Below are 20,768 nucleotides of genomic sequence, written 5' to 3' on the forward strand. Positions count from 1 at the left end.
GTGTGTTCTATCCACATCAAAACCCGAAGGGTGAAACGGACGCTTCAAGATCCCCCGCGGAATGATAAACGTATATGCGCAATTCATCAGACTGTGAATTACCCATGTCAGGAATTTTAAAAGAAAAACTACAGTATCTTTACACCTCAGAGAAGTTTTCATTGAAGTTATTGAGAAAAGCGTTTTCGACCCTATTTAGAAAGCAGTGCTTTCTTGCTCGACAAATACGGTAGCTTACATATGACTTTCCTATGTTTAGGTAGGCGATGCTTCAAAAACCATCTCATAACCAAACACTGCCTCAGGAGTTCTGAAATATAGAGTATTCATAGCTTAAAAAATGTTAAAAGCAGATAAATCCAGGTTTTACTACAATCTCTGTAAGCACAAACATTATTGAAAGAAAGGTTAACATCGTACCGTGCTAAATTATGGCTGTTATCTAAAATATGTATGTATCTTAGAAACAGAATATTTAGTTAAAAAAGTAAACTCTAGGAGACCATTTACAGTACGAAGGGGGTAACCGCATTTCCTGTTGTGCCAAGAACCTTCCTAGTTTATGCCTGTTGTCCCATGATTATTAACAGCAACCCTTTCCCTGCCCCAAGACTGTCTCAGCTCGGTTGAAAAATGATACAGTCATTCTAAGCATGTTTCTATAAATACGCTTCTCTAAATCTCAAAACTAAATAAAACTGATACATACGCTATGAATTTTTATACTAAATTCTTGAAAAAAAAAAAAAAAAAAGAAACCCAAAAAGAATTAATAAAAATATTCAGAGAGTATTTGAGGCAGGGGAGAGGAAGAAGCCTAAAGGTAAGGGAGGAACACATAGGTAGACACAATAACACCAGTGATACTTCCAATTCTTAAACTGGACGGGGCGGGGGAGCTTATGAGTATTCTTTGAAAGCTATGTCTCATGGTTAGCATGTTCTATATGTTTATATACATATATTTATATATAAAACATCCCATCATAAGCATTTTTTAAATATGAAAGAAATAAAATGGTAAGAAGGGATAAAACTACCATGTATGCTTTCAAGAGAACAGAGTAAACTATCGGCAAATTTATCAGCAATTTAATATTAGTTCTAATGGGTTAGTAAGAGGCATTTTCTGGCAGGCGCTTAGATCATGTTAGCAAAAGTTAGAAGGGAAAAAATTACATTCAGTTTGCTAATACAAGAAATGGGTGATGTTGACCTAAGAAAGCTGGACGCGACAGACAAACAGACAAGCCTATGTACACGATAAAGGAAACAGAAGATACAGAAGCAGTAAGACCACTGGAATACGAATGCCAAGAGTTAACTGGAACGTGAACTCCTATCAAACTCAGAAGGTCCATTTCTATCAGTAACAAGGACTCGAATGTGTGCAGGCCAAGTAAAACACAGGTGAGTATCAGCACGAAACACAGGCTACCAACGATCTGCCATGGCATAAATTGAACAGAACCGTACAAACTGGGGCCAGTCCTTGCGCACAGTCTCACCTCGGTGGTACTTACCAACAGAGCATCTTTGTGAACAGAATCATTACAAAACATGTTGAGAATAAATAATTTTCTAGCGTGGGGTCAATGTCCAAACCAAAAATATCAAAGTAACTGGTGATTTTACTGAGTGTCTATATTCATTAGCTGAGTATCTTTAGGAATTGGAACTCTCAAATGCTTTGGTGACAATTCAGTTATGCTTCTAATCCACGGTCCCATCACCAGGTTTTTCAACAGTAAGAAAGCAGTGGCGTGCGTGTCGCTCTTGACGAACACCAGGTCTGTTTCTACCACACAGTAAAATAGTAATTACTGAGCAATGAATACCTGGAATACTAGCAGGAGAAATCGGGCCAGATCGGGACTGGTTGCTGCCCACGGGAGAGCCGACGGGAGAAGGCGATGGGCCCCCAGGGATGCTGGAGAGATGGGGGGATGCGTGTGGAGAGAAAGGTGACTGAGCCGGGTTGCTCTGATCCCCTTGGCTGCTCGTGGATCCAGACGCACTGACTGCTGAGCTCAGAGTTGCCTCCGTTCCCGTGGGGAGGTCATCGATGGAGCCAGACAGGTCCTGAGAAAGACAGAAATACCGTATATTTATGGAGTAACACACTCAGACGCGTACCTGACCAAAAACCTACTTAAAAGTCATAACGGTGCCCCTTTCAGAGACAGTTTTTCTAGATAAAGCCCAAAATTCAGAGCATGGCCACTTGTTATTAGAAGACTTTCAGGGGATCTCTTGTGAGTTGAACCCTAAAATCCGTTCTGGCCCCCAAAAGTAAAGTTGTACCTCTCTTTCATAAAGCCATCCGACAGCTTTCCTTTAAGCTGCCAGCACCTAGTCCAACACACCTGTTCAAAGAGTCATAGGAAACAGCACTTGAGGGGGTGACTTACCATCTGAATGGAATGGTGGCTTCAACACACTGAAAACCACTGTTCTGGATCCTTCTATTTAGAGTCAACATTGAAGGACTGTTTGAATTTCAAGCTATAATATTCTAATGGAACAGCATTTATTTATTTATTTATTTGAGAGAGTGCGTGTAAGTGAGCAGGGGGAGGGGCAGAGGGAGAGGAAGAGAGAGGGAATCTTAAGCAGACTCTGCGCTGAGCATGGAGCCCAACCTGGGGCCTGATCTCACGACGCTGAGACAAAATCAGGAGTCGGATGCTCCACCGACTGAGCCACCCAAGTGCCCCCCCCAGAGCAGCAAAATTTTAACCAGACCTTGTGAGGAGAAATTCTTGCCTTCTAAGTAACTGTAAGTGCCATTATAATAAAACAGTGATATGTATATTTTTATATGATGTTGTGAAAATAAATCCCTTTGAGGTTAGGTTGGCAGAAATGAATCCCTATGTCATATCTTACTTCTTTATAACAATTTTAAGCAAAACAAACAATTTTTAGTGCCAACTAATTTATCCGTAATACCCTGTAAGGCAGTTCTTAAAATCACCCTTTGACAGATACAGAAACTGCAACTCAGCTAGTCAGTTACTTTTGAAGCTTACCCCACTGAGGACAGAACCATCTGCTAAAGGGGACGAAGGGAGGCTGAGGGAGAAGAAAGGAGAAAATAGTCTTCTGCACCCTCGTCAGAATGAAAGGAGAGACTTTAGCTTGGCCTTCCTCACTACTGTGGCACCAGGGCCCAGAACGGGTCCCTGCCAGCGGGCCCTCGGTCAGCCAGGTCACTAAGAGGCTCCCAGGTCACTAAGAGCCCGCAGATCCAGGCAGGGCCCGGAGCTAGTGCTGGCTGGGCTCAAAAGGCTGAGTTGCGGTATAAAATTATTTGTCTTGATGATCTAGGACTAAATGCTGCAGAATGGGATCAGAAATGCTGGGTGATATTACTGTCTACCAAGCATATTCAGTTCTAATTTATACCCTCGACTCATTCAACTTTATTAATGTTTAATTTTACCTCACTGCTTACTACTGGGACTTCTAAAAACTAGGGCTTGGAAAACTGGTGGAGGTAGATGCTTAGGATCTAAAGAACGAATCTAGACCGGCAAATACAAAAGGGAGCAGGTATAGCACAGCTGGTTACAGCTCTTCAGGGCCCCCCCCAAATGTCACAAAGCAAACTCAGGATGAGGATCCCAGTCTCCTGGAAAGTATATCTGTTAACCATCTGCTATATCATATAATTAACTTTTTTTTACAGCAAAATTGCCAGTGATTAAAAAAATACGTTCTAAATAGCTCTGTAAACCTCACAAAAATGAATGCCACAGAAAAACAAAAATTTCTTATGCTAAGAAGAGTGACATCTAAGTAGAGAGTACTCTTAAATGTCATATAACTGTCCTTATGAATAACGAACATAAGAGTAACAGCGTAGACTGAACCCATCACCACTAGAGAAAGTATCATTAGATTTCCAAAATGAAATATGGGCAAATGGAATCCTATCTTCATAATTCAGAGAAAAAATATATATAGACATTTCTACATAGGGCACACAAGTTGCGTGATTTTGCACATATTCCGCTGGTAAAACACTGTATTTGATTTGATTACTGGGTTCAACCATAGTTCGATTCAGACTTGGAACCGGACACAGCTTTTGCGAAGGAGGGTCAGAAACAGGGAGGTTATTAAGCAAGTGACATGCTATGTACAGCGTAGAAAATACTCACACTTCAGAAATCAAGGCAATTATCTGAGTTTCTAGAAACAACACTGAAGCTAGCAGAGTGTACACGTGCACACACGCTGACTTGCTGAAAAAGAAAACAGGGCAAGATCCCGCGGTCCCGCCCTCCCTCCCCAGGCAGACGCTGACTGCTCGCGTGCAAGGCCCCAGGGCCAGGATGGGTGCAGGGGTGTGGAAGAGTGGCTGGGGTCCTGCGTAATTCTTTAAGCCCCTGCTCCCGAGGCATTCCTTTCCTAACCTGATGTAACCAATTCACAGAAGTGCGGAGGGGCCTCTGGCCGGGGGCTCAAACTGGACCCGGCCTATTTTTGCTCTGCCCACCAGCAGAACGACGGAAGAAAATGACCAAAGAAAAAAGTCAAGGGTAATTTCAGTGTCTGTAACATTTTACTGGAACACTGTCCCCGCCATTCCTTTAATGTATGGCCCATGGCCGTTTGGGGGGTACACCAGAGACTCTGGCAGAGATCCGGGGCCCACAAAGCTTAATATTTGGGGCCCTTTCGGAAAAAGTGTGCCAACCCGATTCAGGGAGCTGCAGTATTTGTGGGATGGCCTCTCCTGCCTTCGCCTGTTCCTTGGGGTGAAGAAGAGAGACAGGCCTCCGTTGAACTGTGTGGTGACACGGTGCCTAGAAGGAACTGCAGAAGCTTCCCCAAGAACAGGGACTGACCGCATGTCCGCATCCACCGGGAAAACAGTGAGTGGGAGCCGGAGAGAACTGCGCTCTCTTTGAAGACCCCTGAATAACCCAGAAAGCCCCCAGCGAGGCTGGCTGGTGGGCCCCAGGTGTAGGCGCACTCTCTTAATACCTAACGGATGTGCATCACTAATAAACAAAAGGTCAATCAGACAAGAATCAGTCGGGAGGGGGGGATAGGATTTGATGCTTCTTTAGAGAAAAAGAAATTGGTAGATAACTAGATATAAAACCATTATCTTTTATTATACTACATATGGGATTAAGCAGAAAAGACATAGATTCGATTTTTTAACACATCATTATTTGAAGTTAAACAATCTTATGCAAATCTTTCTTCATTAAAAAAAAAATTACTCAGAAATTTGTAAAATTCTCCGCACGACCTATAAATTCCTTCCCTGTCCTCCCTTAAAATTTCAAGTTATGGTTGAACAAGTGACACGCATGGGTGTTAAGAAGCCTTCATTCAAGCTGCAAAAGCATGAAAAACATTTCTGTTATTCAACAAGCCGATTGAGGAAGTACCAAGAGAAAAATATAAAAACGGTGGCTTTCTTAGTGTTCACATGTCATCAGAATTTCAGCGCTGACTAGACCTCAGTGTAACAGAAGAGTAATAAAAAGATATAATTTCTATATTACTATTACACATACACGTAACTTTTATATGTAAATTATAGAGAAATATTCCCGCCCTGCAGACACTCGGGGTATCCATATGTACAGCTATCTTAAAACATGTTAATAAAAGAAGTTCAACAGTGGTTTAAACATTCAGCCTAGTTAACAAAGAAGCTCTGTAACTAATACTCCTCTAGAGGACAATTTAGTCAGCAGGGCACCAACTCTATTCTTCTTTTATAAGTACTATCAGATCTATGATGCCTGGAAAGAACAGAGAGACCTTACTGCATCTCATTCTAACCAAGGCACCTTCAAGCTACAGTGCTTCCATTTATCTTGCTGGAAAGCTGGCAGGTAAGGTAATTGCAGGGAGGACTCTTTTAAGGGGCTGGAGTCCCCTTGCCCCCCAGCATTCCTGGCATCTTTCCTTTGTGTTGATGGAGTGACTGGTGAGGCAATGACTTCACGGGCTCATACACAGTAAATTCAGAATTTTGCCAGGACAGTCCAAGTTGGTAAAATCTTGCTCTTAGGTTGGGCTTTTGGTATCTGATAGCACTCAGGATATTTAATATTTTCTAGCACACCAAAAATAATATAACTTCTACTGTCGATGGTTAATTTATTTTTGGAAAAATCAATGCCTTACAAAAGAAAAGCTTGTTTTCCTTGAAAATTTGATTTAAATGAAAGTTCCCTGCCAAAACCTTCCCTCTATAAACCATCCTCTCTCCCCCCTCGGCCCCTGTAAAATTTTCATTCTAATCCAAGTGACAAGTACAAGAGATTTCACTGCACTTGGAATGAAATGCCACCGGGGAGCAATAACAATCCTATCAAGACTCTGACAAGAGAAACACTTATGAATTAACATAGACCACAAATACGTTCCTGATTCAATACAGTGGGACAGGGAGGGGAAGGGCAGGGACAGAGGGAAGGATATGGGAACATGCTGGGAAGGAGGAGCCCAGGAAGAATTTTTAGAGACCTACCTATATGCAGAACAGACATACGACATTATAAATATTCTCTCTCATGTCTACATATTATCCATGATCCTCTCTAGAAATACCGTTGGCATGTTCTGACTTACTACATCGAGAGGCGTCTTTGGTTTGGGTGGAATTCAGTTTATCTAGGAAGTTAGCTTCCTCAAGGATAAATTCCATCCATCCTGGTGATGCTTTACTGTCAAAGACCTGGGAATAAGTCAGAAAATCATACTCTCTTGTTTAATTAAACAAGTGGGTTTTTACAAAAGCAAATCAACTCCGAAATACTCTAAGCTGTGGTCCTCAGTACAATTAGCAAGTGGCACCGGCTCCATCTCTGACGGAGCACGGCAGAGCGGCACACACATTCGGGCATCTCCCGCTCAGAAGTGTCCCAGGAGAGCAAGAGGATAAACACTGAATTAGAAACAGAGAAGATATTTCAATCAATGAGACCAGTTCAGGTCTCTTGTTTAAGGATTTTAATAGGATACAGTTAATGATTTCTCAGTGTGACTTCCCATGGGTTTGACGCACAGGTTCAAATGCCAGTTCAATGGTCTTTTAAAAAAAGTCTCTCAGTCATCTTCAAAAGCAGGAATCGTGTCTCTTCTCCTTTTTAGAATATTGAGCATAAAATTCAGAAAGGCATTTTTTTCTTCTTCTCTCTCCAGCTAGATCCTAACTTTCTTAGGGGCTGTGTGATTCCTTGTGCCAGGTGTGGTGCTAGAGAGAGGATGGCTTTCACGGGTCGCTGGTGAACGCCACTGAATGGACGGGCTCCGTGGCACCACACCAAGTAAGCCAGCGTGTTGCAAGTCTTTCTAAATATTCACCATAGATGCTCTAGTGAAAACTACTGACTTCACTATTAAAATTTAGCAACGAGTTCTCAGCCCTCTGTCTCCAGTTGGCGTCCCTGAGCTAACCACCCCCGGCCTCATTAGATGCTTAGTTCTTTAGAAAACTGATACTTCACACATGGTGAAATCACTTCATACCTTCCAACCCTATTTCAGAACTATCATTTTGGACATGTGGTACAAATACACCTTGAAACAGATACTAGAATTGAGTCAGTAATTGGACCGACATAGACACAAAAGGAAAAAACCTCACAGTGACTCTGTTCACTCTCTATGATGTGAGCGGGTTTCTTTTCCGCAAAAGCCCGTGTGCAGCCCACCAAAGTCCCTGCTGCTTTCATTTGTCTAGACAGCAAATGAGTTAAAAGCTTAGGCTTCCTGTCTCAACGAATAAAAAAATGCAAAGGCACAGAAAAACAGAATCCATGAAAAAAAAAATCCCTCAAAGCAGTAATTTTTAGGCTCTAAAAGCATCTTCTTTCCAAGTTATATATATCACTTTCTATTTAAACATGTCCAAATAACAAATATTTATCTCTTCATTGTATGTGACAATATATACAACACATAGCCTTAAGATGTACGAGGCCAACTGGGAAAAAAAAAGTGTTTGATGTTAATTTAAACATAGTCACAAGCTCCACAAATGACAAACCCCTAGCCAAAGCCAAGGATAAATGCAAAGAAAATTCATGAGTCAAAATTCATTGTAATGATATAGCCAAGAACCGCTTTCCTTTCCTCAAGCCAAGATTCCATTATGGGTAACTCTCATTTTAATGGGACATTTATAGGGTAATCAACTACACTGATACTTCACAAAAGCAGGATTCAGTGTTAAGCGTGGTACCATAAGCAAAAATAGTTAAAATGGTCATATTTCCTTTGATTTTTAAAAACCAGCACCTAAAATAGAAGCTAGCCCCAGAGGTCCTTGGGTTAGAACTCCTGATATGAAATGTGCTGCCGTTCTAAATTTAGACGTGGTAAACAATTTAAGTATGAAATATGCATCATGTAAGGGAATTTTTTTTTCCACTGCAGGAGCCCCAAGGGGATCCTAAATTATTCTCAGTTTTTGAACTCTGCCCAGGGAGATTCTCTGTTCTCCCACTATTAACAACAGTCTCAAGATGTTATGTAGGCCAGGAAGAACAAAACAGACCCTCAACGCAGTATGGGCAGTCTTGAACTTAAAAATTATTTGGTAAGAAAATGTATTTATAGTCTTCTTTTCCCTGTATGGAATTTGGGATTCACTTTCATCTGGAAATAACAGCATCCTGCTTGGTTCTACTCCCAGGATTGTGCTCACAAATGGTAATGATAATGAACATAATCATCATGAGTTTTTAGCAACAACTGTGACTACCATTGACTTCGCATCTTCTAAGTACCAGCGATATTATGTATATTTTCTTATCTGATGAAACTACAGCGTCTTATTAGCTCCCAATCTCTTGTTCCTACCAAAATGTTTTTTAACTGATTTCATTGTCCAGCATAGCCAAGAGCCTCCAGACCCTTCCTAACCTCAAGCCAAAGCCCAACTTAGTGCTGAAAACATTCAAGGAGCTCATGTGTGAGTAAAGGCCGCCCCTTCATTATTCCGAGAGCAATGGCATCTTAAAGACATTTATTAATACCAATGACAGACTACCGGTGCGATTAAAACTACATAATAAAGGGAGGATAATGAATAATTTGGGGAGAGATTTTTGTACTGCGCCTACCCTATCTAAGGTCTGCAGATGGAGCTGGGGGGTGGGTGGGTGGGTGCGAGGAGATGGGAAAAAAAGGTAGAAGGCAGTTTTTACACATGAATGACATTTGCTATTTAAACGCTGGCCTATACTGGGATCCGTAGACTTCAATGTCCCCTTCTCATGGAGTCTCGAGGAAAAGAGACAGCAGAACGGATGAATTTTCAAGGAAGAAAGGAATTTTGTGATGGAGAGGTGCATCGGTAAGAGTGGACCACAGGACTCGGGGTCCTCAGCCGGCGCATGGTGGCCCAGGGGCTGCTGTCTGAGGTGGGTCCAGATCAGGAGTGACCCTGCGCCCTTTGGGGGAGGTGTGGGCAGGAGACTGGAGGCAGAGAGAACACTGTGGAAAGGCAAGAGCTCTGGGAGGGACGCCCCTGCAGGAGCAGAGAGGAGAGTGCACAGGGAGGCTAGGGAAATAAAGGCCCAGGGAAGGAGGATGAGGACAGCTGTGAACCACCTCTGTCTGCCAACGCCAAGCAACCTGGGCTTGCATTTTTTGGAGCCAGGGAGCCAACGGAGGTCTAACAGGTGACTTCTCATATTGCCAGAGAAGGAAAAGGAATGGAAAGAAATGTTAAAACATTTTGAAGAAAAAAAAAATCATGGTTTCAAGGGTTTATGAACAAAGAAGGCTTTCACAACATGATTAAAATTACAGGTACCACTAAGAAGGAACTTGTAAAAAAAGTTTTTCAAGATCTATGTATCTTAGCATTATATAAAATTTAACAAATAAAGGGACAACAGCAATGGCGGCAACTGCCTGCACGACTAGAGTCCAGGTTAGTGAGGGGCAAGTCTTCTAGACTGCGAGAATCCTGGGGGTCTCCACACCCCCTCATTTCAGTTCAGTGTAACAACCAATGGAGAAATGAGGGGAAATATTTACACCTGACCCTTTGAAGAGCACAGCCGTGTCTAAAAACTAATTATGAGTAACATTTGGCTTTAACAGATTTCTATTTGTTACATATCCTACTCCAAAACCGTTGGTGACAAGTCCTGAGACACACAGTTATTGGGGGGGGGGGGCGGATTCAGCTAGTTATACGCAGGAGGAGGGCCATGGGTTTATGGGTTTGTGCTTTACAAATACCAATGTCAGGTATGAGACTGTGAGGTATGAGTGACCCATGTGCTTTGAAAGCAAACTGATAAACTAACAAGATCTATAAATATGTAAGATTTAGAGTTTGTCTGATACCAGTTTTTATTGCTGAAAGCATATCATAAATCTTAGTAACAGAAAAGCAATCAACACCACCTTTTGCGTCTCTCGTGGTAAAAAAAACTACTGTTGATCTTAGAAGTACAATGCTTAGCACGTCGAAATTCTGAAAATAAAACTTAAAAACAAAAAGGCATGAACCCTCAGGAGACATTTATTTCTTCAGTACATAGCAAGGAAATACTTTAAAATGGTAAGACCTATAGGAACTGCAAATAAATTAGCAACTTGGAAAAAACAAAACAGAAAAACACCCAACTCACAAATTGTACTCAGTCTACACGGAACAAAGGAAGTTTTACTTACACTATACTAAAATTTCGTTATTCTGACATTTTCCCTTCCCATGAACATATGAACACCCATGCTTGCTCTAATCCCTCTCTGGATTTTCAAAAACTTTATTCTGAAGTGACTTGAGACTTATATGAAAGTGGCGAAGTGCGGAGCGTTCTTCTGAGCCCTGCTCCCAGGCTCCCCCATACAGTTAACACTGTATGTAACCAAGGCACATTTATCCTTCAATTTTTGTGTGTTTGGTGTTTTCTCATGACGAGGCCGACATTATAGATCCTGGGGAAGAATATCACAGACATGAAGTGCCTTTTACGAGGCATCCTCTCAGAGGGTGACAGAAACGTGACTTCCGAGAATGATGTCACCTCTGATCCCGTGGTTAAGGTGTCGTCTGCCCAATTTCTCCATAGCCACGTTACTCTTCCCCTTTCTACACCCTATTCACAAGAAGCGAGTCACTAAGTCCAGCCCATGCCTAAAGGAGGGGAATTAAGCTCTACTTCCTAGATGCGTGTCATAGAATTTGGGGGTACATGTCAAAACTGCACAGAATAAGTAAATGTGTGGGTGGATGCAGCTGAAGCAATAAAAATACCCTATTTCTCCTTCAAGTTCTGTCCACTATTTTAGCATTTATCAGTGGCCCTTGTGTGCAGCAAGGTGCTCTAATGTTGATTTTCTCTTTCCTTCGTTCCTTCTACATTTACTATTTTGAATTCTTCTGTAAGGAAGGACAGTCCTTTTTCCATTAGTTTCTGCATGGCCAAGGCAGTTACTTCTCTTATATACGCCTTTTGGTGTAAACCGAACTTCCTCTATACTCTTAACAACAATAAATGAAAAAAAAAAAAAAACCCAATAAGTGAAATAATACTTCCAACTGCGGTTTCATAATTAAAAAACATCGGGGAGAGAAAAACATGCACCTTGTGCTTTTCCAGACACAGCTCGCGGGAGCACAAGTTAGCGTAACCACTCCGGACGATGTGTAAGCACACCGTGAAGCGGGAGGCGTACCTGTCTAACGACCCGGAAGTCCCCGAGTCAGTGCGTACTCCGGCCCATGTACACAAGGAGATGTACACCCACAGAGAAACAGAGTTTCAGCTGTAACAACAGAAACTGCAGACAAACTAATTCCGGCAATAGGAATTAGAGACGTATTTAGAAAATGGGGTGCTACACAGCAGTGAGACTGAATGAGCTAGAGTTAAAAATATTTATATGAAGCTCACAAGTAATGTCAATGGAAAGCAACCCAAAAACCCCAGTGCAGTAACAGGTAATCAGTGGAGGAGAACAGAGACGGCAAGACAACAGAGTAGGGAACCATCCACAGGGCAGCGGAAAGGCGGACAGTCCTTGCAGCAGCGGTATGCAGAGCCGGGAAGAGCCCTTGCGGGGGAGGGCAGCACTGCTGGGTCAGAGGGGACATGGAAAGAGAAGAGAGAAGGTAGAATACTGTCACAGTCCTCCCTCCCTCCCTTCACGATAGCCGCCATGCTACCAGGGATGGCCTCTAAAGCCCGAGCAACCTGGCCTAACCAGAAATGAGCCTTCGTACTCTTTGCTTGGGGAAGCCCAACTGCCCTCCAAGAGCCATCCCTTCCGACATCGGTGAGGCCGCTCTGCCATGGCCACTAGACCGGGCTGCACAGTGGCTTCCCTGGGGGTGGCGAGCCACACTTACCTACTGCAGAACTTCCGAGGGTGGGTTTCGATGAACGGACAGCGTGTGCCACGTGGGCACTCTGGCGTAAGAGGGCTTAACTGCAAACCCCAGCTTTGCCACTTATTAAGTGACCGGGTGACATACTTAACCTTTTTGTGCTTTGCACATCTATAAACTGGGGGAAATCCTAGTAGTACCTGCCTCAGAGAGCTTTGAGAATTAAAGCAGAATTTTTCAAAAAGATTTTATTTATTTTACAGAGAGAGAGAGAGAGAGAGAGCGCGCACAAGCAGGGCAGAGGGAGAGGGAGAGGCAGGCTTCCCACTGAGCAGGGAGCCCAATGCAGGGCTGGATCCCTGGGACCATGACCAGAGCCGAGGGCAGATGCTTAACCAACTAGGCCACCCAGGCGCCCCTTAAAGGACAAACCGTAGGTAAAAGGATGGGTGCAGTAGGATCCCAGGGAGCATGAGCTATCGTGACTGTGAGCCACAGGGAGAGGCATGAGATAGCCTGAATGGTGCTCATCGGGGGTCCAGGGAGCAGTGAGGTCCTGGGGATGGCTGGAATAGTGAAGGAGAAGAGGGAAGGGGTCCCCCATTTTCCTCATCCTAGTGGGTAATGACAAGGGCTCTGGCTCTGCAGACCTAAAACCAAATCCAGTAAGAGGCAGGAACTGTTTTTTTTTTTTAAGATTTTATTTATTTATTTGACAGAAAGAGATCACAAGTAGACAGAGAGGCAGACAGAGAGAGAGAGGGAAGCAGGCTCCCCGCTGAGCAGAGAGCCTGATGCGGGACTCGATCCCAGGACCCTGAGATCATGACCTGAGCTGAAGGCAGCAGCTTAACCCACTGAGCCACCCAGGCGCCCAGGAACTGGGTTTTAAAATGAAAGCCCCCAAAGTAGTAACCAAAAGAGAAGGGAAATTCTGTATGGAAGAGTCAGTTCTTTTCATTTCTCAGGTGCCCTGGCTGGATCAGTCATTCACGAGCTCTCTAAGGAGTGAGACAAGGACCGCCTGCACTTGGTTCATGAACATAGACTTCCTATGACAGACTTCCTTCTATCAATGAGGTTCTAACAAATATTTTACTATCAGAAAGTGACTCACAAGAGAATGAAAAAAAAAAAAAAACCCCATAATGACTCACCATTTAAGAATTACCAATAACACAGTGCTAGCACAGAGAGATGACCCTGCTTCAGGAGAAAGGGCTGGACGTGAAGGGGTCTGAAGCTAGGGGCCATCCGTGATCAGCTGTGGGCAAGACAACTTAATCTTTTATTCAGTCACCAAGTGGGGATTATCATGTTTATTTTGTCAGTGGGTCAATATAATGAATAAAGCGAATGTAAGGAAACTGTGAAGGACATCACCTTTAAAACAGAAGATGATTTCCTGGTGCTAAGTTATATATTACACACAGGATTCAAACTACTCCTGCTTAAAGAATAAGTTAAAAATAGAATTAACGAGGCCACATCAGCTCAAATTCCAATTTCCTTCTTTGAATGATTATCTCCTCTTCAAACAATTATGCCAAAATATCTATAAACGAGTTATTTCTTCAGTATTTACAGATACATTAAAATTATCTCATTAAAAATAGAAAGAACTAGTCGAGCGGCTTCAATAGAAAAGAAAGCTGGAATTTTTGTATTTTCACAGAAATTATTTTTAAGACTTCTGAGTTAATTTAGGAAAAGAGTAGAGAATCCAGAATTTGTTTGTTTTTTTTTTTAAACAAGATGAGCTGGACTACATTATAGATGGAAATGTTTTGTGAAGGTTATTTTTATATTTTAAAATGAAATACAACACATTCACTACCTCCCTCAAAAGCCAAACTTAAAACATGAATTTTTCCTGTTTCAGTTACGATTCACAGACTCACTTAGATAAGAGGTTTCCGAAATGAGTCCTTTTCCCTCCAGGTGCGGGGGCAGCTGGTCACTTACCACCTCCAGTGGCGGCACTCGAGTGCAATTTTACATGGTAATTTTTCCTGAGAGCATAGAACCATCTTATAACCTATTACTTCAAAAACTGCTTCTCAAAAGGAGGTGGTCATAAACCTGTTCAGGGTTTCATAGAGAAACCTGCAAATGCCAATAATGCTGGGGGCGAGACCACTGCCTCTACTGCCTGTCTCACGGAGGGTAGGGGCCTGCGGTCGGTCTGGACGGCCCGCCTGTGCAGCCTCAAACACGTGGCCTCTCCGCAGAGCCATGAAGGTGCCCTCGTGCACTGGGGTTACTGAGCCTCACGTCACTTGAAACATGTGCCAGGGCCTGCAAGGAGAAGGAGCAGTTTTCTCTGATGGGCCCTGTGGCCCACTGCTAGCCCCCCAAAGCCAGCGTAAACAGATTAAGACACAGGATTCTGAACAGCGGAAGAGCAAAACTCACATTGCCTTCGCTTTCTAAAACCTCCAAGCAGGGAAGGGGTTTCAGTAACCTGACATGCAGGCCCATCACATTGCCTAATTCCTCTTTTATCCCAGTAAATCGTAAGTTTTGAAATAAAATTGGACTTAAACTCTAGTCATCAATCTGTAGATCCCTGGAAAGTGCCGTAAAGTCTTCCAAATCGCTACATCATATTTGCCTCCTCTAATGAAACTTGCTTTTTAAGGCATTCAATTGATGTTAGTTGGTTGGGGACTTTTTTTGTTCTTGACCTTCATATTGTATCAGACAGTGATGTTTGTGGATGCAGTTCATGGCAGTTACAAAGAATCTGGGCTCTGGGACCACGCAGCCCTGCTTGACCCTGCCCCTCTTTTGTAAATTCCACCGACTCTGGCCCATAACTGAGCCCCCCAAGCTCCCACCGCTCATCCGTAGGTCGTGCGTGCGGGGATGATAAAGGGAACTGGCTCAGGGTGTTGATGGGTGAGTCAAAGGAGTTGCCACACATAGAGCACCAAGCATGCTGCCCACCCACCAGGTAATGCTCGCTAAGTACCCGCCGGAAGGTGGGCTTACAGTCATAAAGGAGCCGTCAAAGTCATGAACTCTGGAGCAAGAGCAGTGTGAAATCCAGTCCTAGGCGCATCACTTCCTGCACCCAATCTTGGGCAAGATATTTAACCTCATTGAGCCTCCCATCCACCATCCCCCCAAATAGGGAAAAGAATCCCTTACGCTGTAGCGCCTCAATAACCAGTTGCTGTCTATATGAGGCCAACATACACATAGAAACATGCACATGGTTCGGATACATGGTTTGCTTTTTAACACTCTTTGTAATCGAAATCCCATTTTAAGACCAGGATAAAGAATTTGCAAATGACTTCTAGAAAATCATCTCACTTAAGAAACAGGATGAATAAATAGTGGCATGAATGCATCCTTCCATTCTTTGTAACAAATATTTACCAGATAATTACGTGCCAAGCAAACAGTTATGTTGACAATCAATATTAGATTAAGTAAATAGCCTTTGGCACTTTAGAATGTAGCATTACAGATGATAAACATGCACGCGGACAAGGGGTTGGAAAAGGTCATCAGGCCAAGCTGTGAAGCGGTCGTTCAGTGCTTTGCTCCGTTACTTCCTAGTGGTGTAGACCAGGCAAGCGGATTAACATCCTCAAGCCTCAGTTTCACCACCTATAAAATGGACCTCTGTCTCAAAGATGTGGAGAGAATTGAGCTTAACAAAGAATCTACTTAATAAATATTAGCCATCATAATCTTTATTATATCACATAGTATGGGGATAAATTTAAAAAAAAAAACTAGAAAACTAGATGTTAAGATGGCAAAAAATGTTAGAAGCCACCTAATTGTCAACTTAGTAGTGGGTTATTGAAAATGTATAACAATTATTAAAAATATATATTAAAAGTGTAATTTTTATAGAAGAGACTATTGAGTAAAATCAGGTAACAGTAAAAGACATGATCTACTTGATGTAAAATATATAAAATATTATATGAATACATACGCATTTATGTGTATATATAAAATATGCCTGTGTACCCTTTTTAATGCCTAAGAAGTATCAGCTAATGCTCAAAACAATTTTTCTTAAATTTTATTTATTTGACAGAGAGAGAGAGACAGCTAGAGGGGGAACATAAGCAGGGGGAGTGGGAAATGGGAGAAGCAGGTCCCCACTGAACAGGAAGCCCAAGGTGGGGCTGGATCCCAGAACCCTGGGATCACAACCTGGGCAGAAGGCAGATGCTTAACTGACAGGCCACTCAGGCAACCTGATGCTCAACAAACTGTTAGCAGTGGTTATTTTAGGTGATCAAATATGGGAGAATTTTTTCTTTCTTCTTTATACTTAAGCAGATATCACTTTAAAAAATGGTGAAGCTGGGGTGCCTGGGTGGCTCAGTGGGTTTAGGCCTCTGCCTTCGGCTCAGGTCATGATCTCAGAGTCCTGGGATCGAGCCCCACATCGGGCTCTCTGCTCAGCAGGGAGCCTGCTTCCTCCTCTCTCTCTGCCTGCCTCTCTGCCTACTTATAATCTCTGTCAAATAAATAAATAAAATCTTAAAAAAAAAAAGGTGAAGCTTTTTTTTGCAAAAGAAAGAAAACAAAAGGGGACCCTAGAGATTTGAACAGTCTTTCACACAGAGCCACAACAATAATTAGCAAAGTATTAATTTATGCCCACTCTAAGGCAAATGACACATGAACTTTAAAAAAGGTCCATTCAAAAAACGGGTAACAGCTGAATAGTAGTAGCATGAAATCATACCAGTATTTTCAGAATAGATGTGAAAACAATGCAAATGTATATGGTAAGGAGATGAAAAACCAAGTTGGACGAATAAATTATGTTCCTATGCATAGTTTCCACATTTTTTAGGATCAGATTTTTTTTTAAGATTTTATTTATTTATTTGACAGATAGACATCACAAGTAGGCAGATAGGCAGGCAGAGAGAGAGGAAGAGAAGCAGGCTCCCCGCTGAGCAGAGAGCCCAATGCGGGACTCAATTCCAGGACCCCGGGATCATGACCTGAGCCGAAGGCAGAGGCTTTAACCCACTGAGCCACCCAGGCGCCCCTGGGGATCAGATTTTTTAAAAAGATTTTATTTATTTATTTGAGAGTGAGTGCACACACATGGGTGTGAGTGGGGAAGGAGCAGAGAGGAACAAGCCGACTCTGTGCTGAACGTGGAGCCCAATGTGGGGCTTGATCCCACAATCCTGAGATCATCACCTGAGCTGAAATCAAAGCCGAATGCTCAACTGACTGGGCCTGTAATCAGGCTAAGATTTTTAACAGAATTTTCCTCATGGTCTCCATTAGCAAGTCTGTACATAGTTGAGCAAGATGGCTGAAGAAAATGTTGAAAATCAGATAACAGGTTAAGTAAAAAAAGCAATAATATAAAGATCGATTTTAATAGTGTGGCCTTTTGATACAGCAGGCCCCAGCCTAACAACACAACCCTCTCAGCAAATACAGACCCAGGCACTTCTAGGTAACTGGGTCCTACAGAACTTATTCCCCTGCAAGACGGCCATCTTGAACCTGAAGATTCTTGGAAGAAATAGAAGTCACATGTCTCTTGATACTTAAAATGGAATATAAATAGCTACTTTGTCATTGCTGGCAACACTGAAGAAACAGGACCAATTACAGAAATACTGAATATGCTTCGGACTTCCGAATCTCTCACGCTCTGCATAACTCCATACAGCAAACTCCTGTCAAGGGTCTCGTTTTAAGAGTTACATGTTCTACATTACTGATCTTCTTTTACTTCTAAAGAAAATTATAATTTTTAACACAGTTCTCTCTGTGAATAGATGCTTTTAAATTTCCTACTTCATTGGGAAATTGTGGAAGAAAGCAAACAAGGTAGAATAAACAGGTTCTTAAAGTATTCAAAGGCAGCTGAAATAATCATAGCCAGAGTATTATAAAATTCTAACCTGGTGGTAAATTTGTTCTACGGAGCCCACTTTAACTCTCAGAATGAGGACCCACATGAGAGCTTCCAGGGGCGCCATACTGGTCTGTCCCTCAGTTTGTAGAACGTGATAGGACTTCCCGTGACTTGTCCTTGTACAGAACGGACCTCTCTCTCCTTGCCTTCCAGGAGCCTGTCCTCCTCTGAATTTTCCTCAGCGCTCAAGGAGGTACGGCATTGTATTAGGGGGGAAAAAATGGATTTTGGCTCTGAGAATACAAGCAATATATCTATATTTAAAACCATGTATATAAAAATTGGTGAAAACTACTTATGAATTAAATAAAAGAGGAGTAAAGGAAAATGTAAAACTGCAACAAGCCTCGCAATCTGTTAGGAGCTGAACGAGTGCCAGTTTGTGGGCCTCGGGGCTCAGTAGGGTTTCTCTGTACAGTGCCAAACTCCAACAATATTGTTATGGTTAGAAAGGAATTTCTCACAAGAGCTAACAAAGGCAGAAGGTCATAAATAAACCCAGCAGGATTGCCTTGTCAGTTCTCATTATTAGCGCTGCAGGCACTGGCTTTTCTATGGGCTTCTTACAGGTTCATTTAAGTGTAAGAGCTCCTCCTTGAAAATTCACAAACTCATAAATAAAATGGTTCTTAATCCAGCAAACAAAAAATTCTTGAGAAGTAAGTAAGAAAATAAGGAAGCGAGTAAATAAATAAAGGACAGAACCACGGCCAAGGGCCGAGCTGGGCCTCGCATATCCGAGAGCTGAAAGACCGTAACTCCTGGCCTTCGCACCCCACCAGTGACCAACAGGACGCTCTGCTTTCTCGCCACGAAAACAGTCTGCAGAAGGCTCTCCGGGAAGGAAATGAGGCCGAGCTCCCAAACTGATGCTGACATGTGTTATAAACTGAGGGGAGCACAGCTGTGTGATCATTACTGCAATTACGAAGTGACATTTAGTGTGAACTTTATTTTGCTGAAGTTTTTACCTAGTAACCGAAAAAAGGGGGTACAAGTCTATTAACGATAGGGAGGGATGCTGATTTTCAGCCATTAAAAAACAGGAACGTATTAGTGGGTCTTTAAAGATGGACACTGCCTATTACCTAAGCCCGATCTACAACATTTTGGAGCTCTTATCAGTGCCTCTGAATAGAAGATTTAGTTCTGAAATATTTAAAAGCTGAGATGCAAATCTCAATTCTTTCTCAATTTTATATTCCTCTAGACCAAGAAGAGCCGAGAACAAGCTTCCGGATTATCCCAATACAGATACTAATTTGAAGTAGAAATGATCTGATAAACTTGGTTCTATTTATTAGTAACTCGAAACAAGAATACACTTTCCTTCAACAACAAAAATATATTTTATAGTGTCATCTTTTTTCTTTAAAAAGATAGAAACAAAAGTGGTATTTTAAAGTAATATAGCTCATTATTCCTAAAAACAGACAAGAAACAGTTCAGAAAACACAACAGAAAGTAAAATTCCTCAGTAGTGCCACAACGCAGAGCTAGCCCAATTCTAACATTCTTGCTGTACTTCCTTCTGGTCCTTTCATTTATTTTATTTTATTTTATTTATTTGACAGACAGAGATCACAAGTAGGCAGAGAGGCAGGCAGAGAGAGAGAGGGGGAAGCAGGCTCCCCGCTGAGCAGAGAGCCCGATGTGGGGCTCGATCCCAGGACCCTGGGATCATGACCTGAGCTGAAGGCAGAGGCTTTAACCCACTGAGCCACCCAGGTGCCCCTGGTCCTTTTTTTTTACGTAGAGCACAATAGCTGATCTTTAAGCTTGATATGTATGCAAAACCAAGTTAGGTACCAAGTGACCTACTTGCCACCTTCTATCAAGAAAGTGAACCTTTTGGGCGCCTGGGTGGCTCAGTGGGTTAAGCCGCTGCCTTCGGCTCAGGTCGTGATCTCAGAGTCCTGGGATCGAGCCCCGCATCGGGCTCTCTGCTCTCTAGGGGAGCCTGCTTCCTCCTCCCTCTCTGCCTGCTTGTGATCTCTCTGTCAAATAAATAAATAAAATCTTTAAAAAAAAAAAAAAAAAAAAAAAAAGAAAGTGAACCTTTTGTTTCCCAAATGATTTTCAGGTTTATAATTTCTGTGTCTTTTTAATATAACTGTAAATTTAAAAAAATTACAATTAGTGCTCCACATCCTCCCCCTTCAGCAACCGATTAAGGGTTACAGAAGAACAATGTGGTTCTCATAGGCGGGGATGCTGGGATGTGGTTTTGGGTAGTTGCTCAGTCAGTCGAAGAAGCTGGGCGAGGAGTACGCACTTCCTTTGTAGCCAAAGGAAGGTATGCTTGCGGAATTATCACTGGCTTGCAGCCTCTCGTTACCTACCACTCGTGATTATTAGCGTCAAGCTGATAATTGAATTCTTCCCAGAGAAAGTCTCCACGTTTGCTTTAGATTCTGGCAATTGGTCTATATTGTCAGCATTCAAATGGGATTGCTCTTGAAGAATCCACTGTTACTGTTACAAGAGACATGAGCAAATGCTGTAAAGAGG

The 20,768-nt window shown here is 42.5% G+C and overlaps 1 protein-coding gene across 1 annotated transcript in view; it reads right to left on the minus strand.

Moving 5' to 3' along the window:
* LOC111158721 (AT-rich interaction domain 1B) overlaps positions 1 to 20,768 on the minus strand; it is a 441,226-nt gene that overhangs the window by 126,755 nt on the left and 293,703 nt on the right. Inside the window, 1 exon segment of the mRNA XM_022520948.1 lies at positions 1,839 to 2,082. Within this exon segment, the coding sequence (XP_022376656.1) occupies positions 1,839 to 2,082 (244 nt within the window).

This window comes from Enhydra lutris, unplaced genomic scaffold (assembly GCF_002288905.1).
Source record: "Enhydra lutris kenyoni isolate GAN:26980312 unplaced genomic scaffold, ASM228890v2 scaffoldscaffold62, whole genome shotgun sequence".
NCBI lineage: Eukaryota > Metazoa > Chordata > Mammalia > Carnivora > Mustelidae > Enhydra > Enhydra lutris.